The 16,009-nt window shown below is 34.6% G+C and overlaps 1 protein-coding gene and 1 pseudogene across 1 annotated transcript in view; both read right to left on the bottom strand.

Annotated features, from left to right (window-relative positions):
- Positions 1–2,409, bottom strand: part of LOC107027782 — an 8,377-nt pseudogene extending 5,968 nt beyond the window's left edge.
- Positions 2,410–15,132: 12,723 nt separating this feature from the next.
- Positions 15,133–16,009, bottom strand: part of LOC107029075 (exosome complex exonuclease RRP46 homolog) — a 5,564-nt gene continuing 4,687 nt past the window's right edge. Inside the window, exon 8 of the mRNA XM_015230378.2 lies at positions 15,133–15,657. Coding sequence (XP_015085864.1) covers positions 15,575–15,657 — 83 coding nt within the window. The 3' untranslated portion in view covers positions 15,133–15,574. The remainder of the gene's footprint in view (positions 15,658–16,009) is intronic.

Genomic DNA, 16,009 nt, shown 5'->3' with positions numbered 1-16,009 from the left:
AAAAAATCTGAGTGTGTCCATGCTTCTGTTACCAAGAATCGTTCATCAGCCGGAGTTTCATCTGACATAACAGGAACATTCTCATTGATGAACTTCTGCAGACTCAACGTAGTGAGATAGAAGAACATCTTTTGCTGCCATCTCTTAAAGTCGACTCCAGAAAACTTTGCAGGTTTCTCAGCCGGTGCTAATGCAGCATTTGAACGATTATGTGCAACCGTTGTTGTTGCAGCACTTACTGTTCCAGCATTTGTTTGACTTGAATTAGTCTTTTTTTTTCTGTCACAAATGGCAGATAAATTAAGTATTTGAAATACTAACAGTAAAGAACAAATCTTTACACAAACTGTTTGTGATTTAACGATAAAGTTTTTATGTTCTTTTAATCGTTAATCGAATGAATTTTAAAAATTCAAGCAGAGTAGAAAACCATAAAGGTTTTAATCTCCAGAAACCTCAAATACAGAAACTGTTAAATTTCTTAAGATTGTTATTCTTACAATAACCTGTATTTATAAGGTTAATAAACAGAAACAGAAATAAGATGAAGCAGAAAAAATATAAAATACAAGAATTAATCCGAGTCCACAGAAACTACTGTGTGTCCTTAAGAAATTTAATCCCCTCACTGTACCCAAGGTTATGGATTAATTTCTCCCAAGATAAAACGGATTAAACCTGTTAAAGAAATAGCGGTACCTCAAACTTCTTTAACTTCAACGAACTTAAGAACAGCAACAAGTCACACAGACTCAGTCGGTCGACACTTTGATTTTATTTGAGAGAAAATAAAACGTGTCTGTTCAGAGAAATCTGTTCAGACCCGTTTATTCCAGAAAGTTGTGTCTTTTGGAAAAAATAACAACTTTTCGAAAAAATGTGTCTGTTAGGAAAATAACTACTTTTTGGAAAGTAACGACTTTTGGGAATGTTACCGTTACCCACAAATTTATAAGAGATAATATTAACAGGATTTATTTGATTTAACAAAAACTGATTAAATAAATTTTTTCCAAAGCCGAAGCTGAGCCGAGCGAGCGACGACGGTGCGAGGGGGCATCTTCTTCTTAGCTCTTTAAGAAGTAATGGAAGTGTTTCCTTCTATAAGGACAACAATTTCCATTTTTTTTGCCGATATGGGAGAAATGACTTTTCATTTGCACTTTGCAAATGACTTTTAATTTTCCCTCCAAAGTAGTTCTCTCACTTTTCATATTCTCTCTTTTCTTTTCCCATTCACACTTGCTAAAACCCAACAGTACCTATGGATAATAAGATATTACAGAATTAGTAAAACATTAGCTTAATAATATCATAAGTTGAAACATTCTTAAATGTTGCGATGAAAATTACCTTTGTGTTACTCCTATGTCATGGCATTAGGTGCACCTATTGAACTTAAGATCCACCTTGTGTACCATTTTCATGCCATCAGGTGAAAGTAGAAAGTAGCAAATTATTCATCTGCAGAAGTTTAATTAAACGCTCATCTTGAATTAACATCTTCACCAGTAAAAGGAATAACATACCTGAAATGACTCCAAGTTCAAAGTAAGGTTTTATTGGATATATTCCCATTGTAACAAGTTCGCCAGTTCCAGTGGCTTTCTGTAGATAAAACAACAAGTTTGTGTTTAAGATGTGTTCACGCGCACTACGAGAAATTTTTAGAACTTAATTAATTACCTTTGGATGACTTGTGAATATTGGTCTACTCCAAGCTCCATTGACACTCCAATTACCTAATGTTTCAAGGGAATATATGTCTATCTCTTGAGGCAAATGATTTTCAGCACTAGAGTTGAGTGTTCAAAGATACTTGTATTGCTTAACTATTTGTTTTCCATGCCAAATCTCAACTGCGATGGAACAGTAACAAATGAAATCTTACTTATGGCAATTTTATTTGAATAGTTAGGCCAAGTTCATACCACAATCAAATTAATGTAAGCTAGTAAACAATGATAGAATACTACGTACTACTCTCTTCCTTTCAATTTATTTGTCTGGTTTTGACTTGACATTTTGTATATGTTAGTTCATGCATATATATTTTTATCTTGCAGAATCTTGAACTAAACATATATATACAAAATGTACTACAATGTCCTTTAAAAACATTCCATGCGTAAGCCATTAAAATGGCAAGAGAATCCGCTTTGACAGCGAAGAAATCCAGGTTTATTTCAACGTATTTCCATCTTGAAAGTTTCGGTTTGGGTGTGCTTGTTATTATAGAATGCATTCCAGTTTCCTCTTCCTTTTTCTCTAGAGAAGTAAGTAGAAAGCATGCAGCATTCCTTCTCCTTCAATCCATATGTGTCTTGATTTCCCAAATATGGATTTGGTACACTCTTTCTTATATGACGTACAAAGTCTAAAGTGAACCAATGGATAATTGCTGACCATTTCTTATAAGCTAATTTGCCTTCAGAGTATGTTGAATAAAACACTTTCACCAAACTACAATTGGCAACAAAATTTATAGTCAATTTTATATAACAATGAATTATTATAATATCAACAACATACCCAATGCCCAATGGGGTCTGAATTTAGGATTTTAGCTTTTTAAAAAATGGGAAAATGTATTTAATGAGGATAAGATTTATGATATTTATAGTCACGTAACATATTTATGAGCAAAAACTTTACAAAAATTATGATGTATTTAAGACTATAAATTTTACAAGTCCTCATTTTTAATTGTTTTTATGTCCGATTAATAAAATTAATACACCAATATATTAATCAGGATTAGATATGGAATATATATTCCTGTTACTAACAACTTATGTTTCTGCAAGTTGTGACAATGATTTTATGGAAACAATAATTTTTTTTACTTTTGTATGAGACTGGAATGTAGGGTTCAGTCGTAAGATAAAATCCAAAAGATTAAAGTTGTAGTCTCTGTGTTTACGATTGGTAAAGGACAAAAAGATGCAGAAAAAGAACTGCCATCTATAACAACAAATAATTAATAAAATATTTGTATTTTTACTAGAAATTAAATTTGAATGCAAGTTAATTAAACATAGAACATACGTATATATAAGATCAAATTTTTAAGCCAAAAAAAGAACAATGGAATCAAACGGTGTGGGGTCTATATCCATTGTAGATAAACATAAGGAAAGTTAAAATGCAAAAATAGTTGAATTTTATTTGTTGCTTATTGTTAAAGTCAACAAATGCTACAACGAAATTCAAAGCTCACCATTTCTTTTTTCAATTAAAATCTTAGCAAGGTTTTTACATATATGAAAAGGTTGAAATCTTGTGTTTTTTTGTGATGTCACTGATGACATTATTAGGAGTAGATTTTCCTATAAATACAGAGTCCTTGCTCATTTCAAAAATGCACCCAAAAAAATAACAAAGGAGAGAAAAGAAGAGTGAGGCATCATAGAGGAAAATAATATGTGAGGAAAAATAGAGTGTGAGCGATATTGTAGTGAGGTGGAAAAATCAAAAGAGTGTTATTTCTTTTGAATGTGTAGTGGTCTTTGGAGTTTTTGCTCAGACATACAAGTGTAAAATCCTTACTATAGTGATATTCGTTGCTCCTCTCAAGTCGTGGTTTTTCCCTTATTTATGAGGGTTTCCACGTAAAATCTTGGTGTCATTATTTCTCTTTTATTCTCGTTGATTAACCGTATTGTTGTGTTCCGCATTTATTGCCTTTACTATCACAAATATTATTTCTGTTACGGATTTATTCCCAACAATTGGTATCAGAGCACAGGTTCTGCTCATTTACAGAAATATTTTTTGCAGCTTATTGTACTATACTCAATAAAAAAAATGTCTGGAGTAAAGTACGAGGTAGCAAAATTCAACGGTGATAGCGGTTTCTCAGCGTGACAGAGAAGGATGAAAGACTTGCTCATCCAACAATGTTTGCACAAGGCACTAGGCGGCAAATCCAAAAAGCCCGAATCCATGAAACTTGAAGATTGGGAAGAAATAGATGAAAAGGCTGCTAGTGCAATCAGATTGCACTTAACAGATGATGTAGTCAATAACATCATCGATGAAGAGAGTGCATGTGGCATTTGGATTAAGTTAGAAAATTTATGCATGTCCAAAACGCTGACAAATAAATTGTACCTAAAGAAGCAGTTATATGCGCTACATATGGGTGAAGGTACAAATTTTTTGTCTCATTTAAATGTACTTAATGGACTAATCACGCAGCTAGCAACCTCGGAGTAAAGATCGAGGATGAAGATAAAGCCATAGTGCTCCTAAACTCGTTGCCATCTTCCTACGATACTTTAGCAACAACCATTTTACATGGTAATGACTCTATTGAGTTGAAGGATGTCACATCAGCCCTTTTGCTTAATGAGAAGATGAGAAAAAGGCCTGAAAATCACGGACATGCTCTCATCACGGAAAGTAGAGGAAGACGTTACCAAAGTAGCTCAAGTAACTATGGTAGATCCGGAGCTCGTGGAAAGTTTAAGGTCCGATCAAAATCGAAGGCCAGAAATTGCTACAATTGCGATCAACCAGGACACTTCAAAACAGATTGTCCAAATCTAAAAAGGGGCAAAGGGGAAAGCAATGACCAGAAGAATGATGACAACACAGCTGCCATGGTGCGAAATAATGACAATGTTCGTTTTCCTCATAAATGAGGAAGAAGAATGCATGCACTTGGCAGGTATAGAGTCAGAATGGGTGGTCGACATAGCAGCATCTTATCATGCCACACCAGTAAGAGATCTTTTTTGCAGATATGTAGCCGGTGATTATGGCAATGTGAGAATGGGTAACACAAGTTACTCAAAGATTGCGGGCATCGGAGACATTTGCTTAAAAACAAATGTTGGATGCACAATAGTGTTGAAAGATGTGTGCCATGTACCTGATTTGCGGATGAACTTAATCTCGGGAGTTGCTTTGGACCGAGATGGATATGAGAACTACTTTGCAAATAAAAATGGAGACTCACCAAAGGGGCATTGGTGATTGCAAAAGGAGTTGCTCGTGGCACATTATACAGGACAATGCAGAAATATGCCAAGGTGAATTAAATGCGGCTCACGAAGAAAATTCTGCAGATTTATGGCATAAAAGAATGGGTCATATGAGCGAGAAAGGATTATAAATTCTTTCCAAAAAGTCACTCATCTCTTTTGCCAAAGGTACAACGATGAAATCGTGTAACTACTGCTTATTTGGTAAACAACATAGAGTCTCATTTAAGACATCATCTAAAAGAAAGTCGAATATACTTGATTTGGTATATTCTGATGTTTGTGGTCCAGTAGAGATAGAATCGATAGGAGGTAACAAATATTTTGTTACCTTTATTGATGACGCTTCTCGAAATTTTTGTGGGTTTATATCTTGAGAACCATAGATCAGGTGTTTCAAGTATTTCAAAAGTTTCATGCTCTAATAGAAAGAGAGACAGGTCGAAAGCTAAAACGTCTCCGAATCGACAATGGAGGTGAAAACACTTCAAGAAAATCTGAAGAGTACTGTTCAAACCATGGAATCAGACATGAAAAGACAGTTCCTGGAACCCCACAACACAATGGTGTAGCTGAGAGAATGAATCGCACCATTGTTGAGAAGGTGAGAAGCATGCTCAGAATGGCTAAATTACCCAAAACATTCTGGGGTGAAGCAGTTCGGACAGCGTGTTATCTTATCAATCGTAGTCCATCAGTTCCGTTGGAGTTTGACATTCCAGAGAGAGTTTGGACCAACAAATAGATGTCTTACTCACACCTAAAGGTGTTCGATTGTAAAGCTTTTGCACATGTACCGAAGGAGCAAAGAACCAAGCTAGATGATAAATCAGTTCCCTGCATATTCATCGGATATGAAGATGAAGAGTTCGGGTACAGACTATGGGATCTTGTAAAGAAGAAGGTCATCAGAAGCAGAGATGTAATCTTTCGAGAAAGTGAAGTTGGAACTGCTGATGATCTATCCGAGAAGGCCAAGAAAAAGAATGGTGTAGTCCCTAATCTTGTTACCATTCTTTCTTCTTCTAACCATCCCATAAGTGCAGAATGTTCGATTGATGAAGTTGCTGAGTATGAAGAGCAACCTGATGAGATTATTGAGCATGGGGAGCAACTTGGTGATAATACCGAGCAATTGGAGTACCCAGAAGAAGAAGAACAATCTCAACCTCTGAGGAGATCAGAAAGACAAAGGGTAGAATCAACCAAATACCCTTCCTCAGAGTATGTCTTTATCAATGATGAAGGTGAGCCAGAGGTGTTGTCTTATCCTAAAAAGAGCCAATGGATGAAAGCCATGCACGAAGAGATGGGATCTCTACAGAAAAATGGCACATACCAGCTAGTTGAACTTCCAAAAGGAAAAAGACCACTTAAGTGCAAGTGGGTCTTTAAACTCAAGAAAGATGGAAATGGCAAGTTGGTCAGGTACAAAGCTCGATTGGTTGTAAAAGGAATTGAACAATAGAAAGGTATTGATTTTGATGAAATTTTTTCACCTGTTGTCAAAATGACTTCTATTCGAACTATTTTGAGCATAGCAGCTAGTCTAGATCTTGAAGTGGAGCAATTGGACGTGAAAACTGCATTTCTTCACGGAGATATGGAAGAAGAGATTTATATAGAGCAACCAGAGGAATGCAAATTGAATAAGAGTCTTTATGGGTTGAAACAGGCCCCAAGGCAATGGTACAAAAAGTTTGACTCTTTCATGAAAAGTCAAACGTACACAAAGACCTATTCTGATCCATGTGTATACTTCAAAAGATTTTCTGACAACAATTTTATTATTTTGTTGTTATATGTGGATGACATGTTAATTGTAGGACAAGACAAAGAGCTGATTGCAAAGTTGAAGAAAGATTTGTCCAAGTCATTTGACATGAAAGACTTGGGCCCAGCACAACAAATTCTAGGGATGAAGATTGTTCGAGAACGAACAAAAAGAAAGTTGTGGCTATCTCAAGAGAAGTACATTGAACGTGTACTAGAACGCTTCAACATGAAGAGTGCTAAACCTGTTAGCACGCCTCTTGCGAGTCATCTGAAGTTGAGCAAACAGATGTGTCCTACAAAAAAAGAGGAGAAAGAGGGAATGGCTAAAGTTCCTTATTCTTCAACAGTGGAGAGTTTGATGTATGCAATGGTGTGTACAAGACCTGATATTGCTCATGCAGTTGGTGTTGTTAGCAAATTCCTTTGAAAATCCTGGAAAAGAACACTGGGAGGCAGTTAAGTGGATACTCAGGTACCTAAGAGGTACCACAAGAGATTACTTGTGTTTTAAAGGATCTAATCCAATCTTGAAGGGCTATACTGATGCTGATATGGCAGGTGACCTCGATAATAGAAAATCCACTACTGGATATTTGTTTACATTTTCAGGGGGAGCTATATCATGGCAGTCAAAGTTGCAGAAGTGTGTCGCACTCTCTACAACTGAGGCAGAATATATTGCAGCTACTGAAGCTGGCAAAGAGATGGTATGGCTGAAACGATTTCTTCAAGAACTTGGATTGCATCAGAAGGAGTATGTCGTCTATTGTGACAGTCAGAGTGCAATAGACTTGAGCAAGAACACCATGTATCATGCAAGGACGAAGCATATTGACGTGAGATATCACTGAATTCGTGAAAAGATAGAGGACAGATCTATGCAGGTCATGAAGATCCCTACTAGTGAAAAACCTTCAAATATGCTGACCAAGGTGGTATCAAGGGACAAGTTTGAGCATTGCAAAGAACTTGTCGGCATGCACTCAAACTAGAAACCTAGAGCTACCTCCTTCAGGTGAATGGGTTTGGAGGGGGAGATTTGTGGGGTCCATACCCATTGTAGATAAACATAAGGAAAGTTAAAATGCAGAAACGGTTGAATTTTGTTTGTTGCTTATTGTTAAAGTCAACAAATGCTGCAACAAAATTCAAAGCTCACCATTTCTTTTTTCAACTAAAATCTTAGCAAGATTTCTACATAGGTGAAAAGGTTGAAATCTTGTGTTTTTTTGTGATGTCACTGGTGACATCATTAAGAGTAGATTTTCCTATAAATACAGAGCCCTTGCTCATTTCAAAAATGCACCAAAAAAAATTACAAAGGAGAGAAAAGAAGAGTGAGGCATCACAGAGGAAAATAATATGTGAGGAAAAATAGAGAGTGTGAGCGATATTGTAGTGAGGTGGAAAAATCAAAAGAGTGTTATTTCTTTTGAATGTGTAGTGGTCTTTGGAGTTTTTGCTCAGACATACAAGTGTAAAATCCTTACTATAGTGATATTCGTTCCCTTATTTAGGAGGGTTTCCACGTAAAATCTTGATGTCATTATTTTTCTTTTATTCTCGTTGATTAATCGTATTGTTGTGTTTCGCTTTTATTGTCTTTACTACCGCAAATATTATTTCTGCTACGAATTTATTCCCAACAAACAATATATACTGAATTAACATTCCAAATTATAATTAAAATTCCTAATCTTACTTTAAATAACTATGTACTCTACACGATATATTTAAGAAGTAAAAAGTTACAATTTGTAATTTTAGCATCTACCCAGAGAAAGATTCTTCATCACTCTGGACAAAATCTACGTGGAATTTCAATTTCTAGTGCTAATATTCTCAATTTTTTTTTATGAAAAAATGTTTGTTACTACTAGTTTCATGAAACGTGGAATTCATATACTATATTTTTAACTTTTAAGATGCTAATGGCTAGCCCATCAAATTTGTGAATCCTGTTAAAATAATTATTAGCAAGAAACAGTAGGACAAATAAAGGATTTAGTGATTTTTATAATGCTTTTGATTTTTTTTTTTAATTATTGGATTATCGACTTTTAAAGATTTGAGGTTTTTTAATAGGTTGATCAATAATTTGATTAAATAATTATATTCATACCATTTAGTATATAAATTGTTTGACTTAGAGGGTGTTTGAATTTGGTTTAAAAGTTGGTCAAATCTACTTTTAAATTAGTTTTTGACTTCTGAAAGTGTTTGACAAATAATTTAAATAAGTAAAAAAATGACTTAAAATAAGTTGGGAAGTGTTTGGCAAGGCAAAAAGATGACTTAACATAAGTCAAAAACCAAAAGTAGGTCTCCTCCTACTTTTTGTTTTTGACTTAAAACCACTTTTTTAATCCAATCTAAACAGGCTCGTAGAGTATGTTTGGTTTTTTTTTTTCGTGTTGTCTCAAACTCTCAGTTTTCTACCATGTGATAGTGTTTACTTTTGAGCAAGTTGCAACCGTCAACTCATGTGCATGGTTCATTTGGTTTGTAATGTTGTTTTAAAGTTATTTTCAGTAAATTTCTTTGTCTCAATTTATAATAATTAAATCGATAACAAAATCGATTAACGATCAATAATTAATAAGCTAATATGCTAACGATTCTATAACAATTTAACATATAAAGTAATAAATAATAAATCAAATTGATAAAATTTAGAATCAAATCGAATCGACTAAAGCACAACTCTAATTAAGAAAATGACTATATGGATACAATAATTTCGAACTTTTGTATGGGACTGGTGTGTAGGGTTCAGTTGTAAGCTAAGACCCAAAATTTTATTGTCCTCTCCATGTTAACGAATGGTAAAGGACAAGAAAGATGAATGACAGAGAACAACTCTATAACAAATAAATAATATATTTGAAGACGAAACATATATACGACTTAGCATACGCCTCCTTTCCTAATTTATGTGTTATCTTTTTTGCTTTTCGAAATTTGAAAATGTTAATTATTTTAATATGCATGTGAACATAGAATATTTAAATTAATTCACAGACTATCACATGAATTATTAGATTGATCTCATACATAATTTGAATTTATGCAATGTGACCAAGAGGTCAAGATTCAAACATTAGAAATAGTCTCTAGTAGAAATACAAGATAAACATGCATATAATTAATGGATCCTTATATATGATTGGGTTCTTTCTCGAACCCTATATATAGTAGGAGCTTTAGTACACTAGACTGCCACTTTATACATAATTTGAATTGCTTATATTAGAATTCCTAATTAATCATATAGTATACTTCTAAGACATTAATGGCACAAAAGCTTCATGAAATCCGTATGGCACCCTACTCGATAAAGTTATAATAGCAACTGGTTCTTCCGTAAATTTCTTTGCATCAATTATACAAACCTACAAGAAATAAAATTAGAAGTAAATCGACGATTTAAATTTAATGAGTTCAAATATGATAGTTTTGAAGTGCGGTAAATTAATTGTATTCTACTTACTTGAGAAATATTCTCATTTTCTTTATGTGTAAATGTGATGATCCAACCATCGTCTTCATCGATGCCTCCAGGTTTTGGAACAAAGGAAGTTCCTGAACAAAATGTTTTCTTTGGGAACATGTGATATTCTGCTTTAATTAATTCATCCTATATATTTAATTTCACAAAGATTAATTAATTAGTAATACTATATAAAGTATCAATCCCTCTTTTTTTAGAAAATGTATACAACTCAAAACAGCCCCTACGAGATGCAGGCTGATGAGAGGAATCTGAATGACCAGAATGCCCTCCACGAACTATAGGTCTAGAAAATGAACCTTGTGAAGTATGCACTGAGCTCTTAGAACTATTCCCAGCGTAACCAGCCTCAGACGCAGGTATAGCAGCATGAATGGGTCTGCTGCACTGAGAGTGATAACCTTTCCCTACATAACCTCGACTCCTAGGCGGAGCACCACCATAATCATCTGAATAACGGGTCCTCTTGCCCTCATACTGCTCAAATCCCTCACGTTGAATCATCTCCAACTCTTTAGCAGCATCTATCACTTTCTGGAACAGAACACCAGAAGCAGCAACCTGAGTAACTCCTAGGCGAATCGGAATAATCAGCCCGTTAACAAACCTTCTCACTCTCTCAGCCTCTGTGGGAAGTATTATCGAAGCATGCCTAGCTAAGGCATAAAATTTACTCTCATACTCTGCGACTGACATACCACCTTGCTGCAAACCCTCAAACTCGGCCCTCTTGCGCTCCCTCTCACTGCGTGGGACAAATTTGGCTAAAACTATTTGAGTAAACTGAGTCCAGAATAGTGGAAGGGATCCAACTGGCCTACTACTAATATAATCCCTCCACCACTGCTTGGCAGAGCCAGTCATCTGAAACGCTGTGTAGTCAACTCCATGAGACTCCACTAATCCAAGATTATGCAACCTCTCATGACAACTAACTATAAATTCATTTGCATCCTCAGTTAAGTCACCAGTATAAGTAGGAGGATTCATTAGCCTGAACCTCCCAAACATCTTTTGGTCATCAATGGTCATAGAAGGCATGTTCACCAAATGTGATGCAATATCTGGAAACTCCATACTATCCAGACGATGAGCTACAACAACAGCTGGCTGAGTCCTAGGAGTTTGAGAATCTGGAGCAACTAACGGATCTGGAGTCTGACCTCCAACACGGGTCTGTGAGCCATCAGAAATGACAGGCAAAGTTCGTGCCTGAGTCATCCCCTCTAAGAGTCCTAACATACGAGCCAAGGAAGCACTAAGTGGCAATGGTACTGGGTGGAGCCTGAGCTGGCCCATCCCCCTCGACACGATCTTGCATATCCCCATGAACAACTTCTGTATCAGGAGGTACAATCCTATTACAACCCTTGGTAGCTATTGGTACTTGACCTTCCACAAGTGCTGCAATACGGCCCCTAGCCTGACCTCGAGCTCGTCCCCTGCCTCTACCTCAGATAGTATTTCCAGAAGCAGGCGTAGAAATAGGATCCTGACCACCACTTGCCGGTGTACGAGTCCTCGCCATCTGAGAGAATGAGATATCGAGATTAGAATTTCAAGAAGATCAAGTGTGCACGATAGTGAATGAAAGAACATAATATTTCATAATTGTACTATAGCTTCTCGAAGATAGGTATGGACGCCTTCATATCGATCCGCAAGACTCTACTAGACATTGCTCTTGTACTCGTAAGACCGATGAACGTAGGGCTCTGATACCAAATTGTCACGACCCAAAAATCACGAGTCGTGATGGCACCTATGTTCCCAACCAATAGGTAAGCCAACCAACATATTTTAACAAACTTAACTAACTAATGAGTGAAAAGACAACAATTAGCAAAATCTCCAACATTGAGTTCCTTATAAGTACGAATGCGAAAAACTGGAAAAAAAAACATACTACCCAAGAATTTATGTCATAAGTACAAGAGCTTCTAAAATACGATGCAAGTCTGAAACTAAAATGACAAATCTAACATAAGGGATATCCTGTCTGAATACTGAATAACAGAATAAGTAAAAGATAGAGGGAGGTGTGGGTCACGGACCAGCCAAGCAGCTCACCACAACTCCAAGACACTCCAAACTCGGACTCAAACTGCTCCTCGAGATGTGCTCCTACTCGAAATCGAATCTGCACCACAAAGAGTGCAACAAGTGTAGTATAAGTACGAAACCACATGTACCCAGTATGTCTCATGGACCGACAACGAAGAAGTAATGACAGGAGTTTTTATATAAGAAAAAAATAAATTCTTAAATTATACAAGTATATATATATATTACACTTACTATTCAAGTTTCATCAATAAAGGTAATCAAACATCAAGTACTTTCCAACCACCAAATAAAACACATAATCATCAAGTATGAATGAGGTGATGAATACCCAGTACTCAGAATACCCAGTACTCACTCAACTGTATATACATGATACTCCTCGAAATACATCGAGAGTTCATGACATTTAAAAAAATTTGTTTGTGTTTTACAAATTCATTTGAAAAAATGTTTTTGATAAGGAATTTGTGTTTGACTATCTTTTTTAAAAATTGAGGGTCAAATTACGAAAAATAGCAAGTATCAATGTGCTTTTAAGATTATTTTGTAAATAGAAGCTATTTTACGAGCCAGTAATTAGGAATTATTCGATTTTTATCATTTTTCGTGTATATTCGCCTATGGATCTAACATATAACAAAAATTTCTACGTATATGCTTGCGTGGATGACATATAGCACATAAGAAGGGTATTTTTAAATAATTTCATTAATTAGGGGAATACTTTTAAGATTGTCAATAGTTTAAAGACCAGAGTAATAATTCACATCAAATTTAAGATTTTTTTTAATACTTATCTTTTAATATCTTTAGTCTTATCAAGGTTGAAATAAAAAACAAAACATAGTAATGCATGATTGATTTGAAATTTTACCAATAAAGGAAAAGAACAAACGCGAAGATCGAACTACAACAAAACTATGAGCCCATAACTCTTGAATCTCCGTCATACATATATATATTAGATTAATAGATCATATATCTCCATTTCTAAATCAGAGAATTTCTGTTCGTATTATATTATAAAAAAATATTTTTAATAGGGAACTGTTCCCTTTAAATGGGTCTTGTGCATCGCAATAATCAGGGTAATATGTACCGAAAATATTTAGAAAACAAGAATCACTGATATATAAACTTATATATGAATCTTAAGCGACATAAATTTAAATTAGTCAAATTAATATACTCCGAATACTAGATGACTAAAAGAATGAGATGCACTCATGTACAAAATTATTATAGGACATAGTTATTTCTTGAAACTATTCTATTGCACATTTTACAATTTTAAAATAATCATGATTCATGATAAGTCGATCTCCTCTTAAATTTTGGATCGAGTTAGCTAGTAAATTAGTTTTATGTTACGTAATTACATGATTAAGTAATAACATACATACTTATATTAATTGAATTTGAAAGCTCACAGTATTTAACCACCAAAAACATGCATGGTTGCTGTTCTTGGTCACATGAGTTGTTGTGTATATGTTGTTGCATTGAACAACAATAATTCAAGTGTGTGTAGTTGCTTTGAGTCATCAAAAGCATTAGTCATATCTTCACTTCTATCCCCCAATCTTCCCATCCTCACTAGGGGCCACTTAACATAATTGAAGATATAAAATAAAAATTTAATCAAAGGCCTAAAATTATTACTTTAAATTCTTTTTTTTAAAAAATGAATTTTTCAAAGAGTTTTTTTAAAAATTAGTTTTAGATAAGGTTATATCAATTCAACTTGAATAATATTATTTTAGTGAGGCAGCCATGATATGGATTGTTAACAAGATTCTATAAGTAATAAGTTGAAATACTTTAAATAAAGGAAAAAGAATGAAAAATACTTTAACTTTGATCGAAATTGTTGTTACGATACCAAACTTTATGGAGGGTCTTTTACTCCCTGTACTATTTAGTTAATAGTGTATTTTAAAGGTATATATGTGCCCATAAGGCCACATTACTATTTAAAATGATGCAATATATTTTATGTTCACGTAGCCACATATATACCTTTAAAATACATTATTATAGTATGTGAGGTAAAAGGTTCTTTCTAAAGTTTGATATTGTAAGTTGTAACAACAATTTCAACCAAGGTTGAAGTATTTTTCAGATCATTTTTCCTTAAATAAAGCTAAGAGAAAGAATCGTAGAATATGTAGGTAATTCAAGAAGTTAATAACTTGATATGACTTATAACTTAAATATGTTTGTTGTAATGCTTGAAATTTTAAGAAGAAATTAAAAAAAAATGTAATCATCAATTTCAACTATTGATTGAAATTTTTAACAAAATTACACTTGACTAATAAAAAATTTGAGAAAGGGAGTGCAAAAGGAGTTGAACAAAAAAAAAGATGAATAATGTGTGTTAGCAATAAGATTTTCATGGTTTCTTCTATTTGCAATAGGGTTCAGGAGAATAAATTAATAAAATATTTTCAATTTATGCAGAGCAGATTAAAAATTTTTATGGATTAAGCTCAATAGCGGTTCCTCTTTTTGTTTGGTCTAATAAAAAGATTTTTCATCACCGCAAGCACTCTCGCTTAGCTACCACTTGATGCACAAATAGATAGAATAGCAGCAAATAGCATCTTTCTAGCCTGCATATTCGTGGAACTCAACCCGCCCATTGCAGCCAAATTGATTCAGGTTTGTTCCAAACCTATTTTTGCGCCCCTGTTCAGAAACATGAGTTAGCCTCAGCTAGACACATTAGTTTTTAGATTTTTTGCACATAAGTAGATTTAAAATAATTTTACAAAGATCCAAATCAGGTAGGTACATAATATTGTAAATCAAATTTGAGGGGATGTCTCTGAATTATACTTTAAAACACTGCCTCTCTTAAAAATCATCAAAGTCTAAACAGCTTCTGTGACGAGTATTAAAAATGAAGCTGTAATGCAAACTTATACTCAGAATACATTTTTACTGGTATCATGGGCATCAATTAAAGACATTAGTTTGCTACCTAGATCTCCTGCAAATTGAAAGGGGAATATGCTACACTGACATTTTCCACATCTCAACTATTTGATAGGTAGCCAAAGCCATCGAGATGACATCAAAATTTACAACAATCATGACACATCCACGTTCAATTTATGCCAGCAAAGATCCAACACGAACAAGTCAATGGACTAGGAAAGTCAGTGAGATCTCATTTTTGCTGATCCGAGTCAATTGAACTCAACTTGGATTAGTCACTTTCGACTTGTTATTGCAAGTTTCTCCTGAAAAAATCAGACAACTTGGAAGTGGCAGCACGTCCCCTCTCCAAACATCGTATGTAGTCGTCAACTGAATACAGCAAACATCTCAAGTCATAACAGTTGATCTAAGCACTCTTATGGAACAAAAGCCAACATTAAATCCACTAAAGTGGCAACAACTTTTTCCGTCAGTTTATTAAAAATGATGTCCAAATAGCTTAAAGAGAAAATAGCTACCAACTGTAGGCCAAAGGTTAAAAAGGTCCCACTTTCTCATTCTTAATCTATCTTCTTACGTTAAAAAGATCAAAAAGTGATAAGGCTCCAAAATGCATATATAACATTGAATGTGATTGGTTTTAACTCTTATCCAAGATATCATGCAATGTGAAAATGGAGGTCAGATTGCAGGTAGGGCAACAATTACAGGGGGGGGGGGG

Source organism: Solanum pennellii, chromosome 8, assembly GCF_001406875.1.
Source record: "Solanum pennellii chromosome 8, SPENNV200".
Classification (NCBI taxonomy): Eukaryota; Viridiplantae; Streptophyta; class Magnoliopsida; order Solanales; family Solanaceae; genus Solanum; species Solanum pennellii.
The sequence above is the reverse complement of the archived record's forward strand: the minus strand, read 5'-3'. Positions and strand labels throughout refer to the sequence as shown.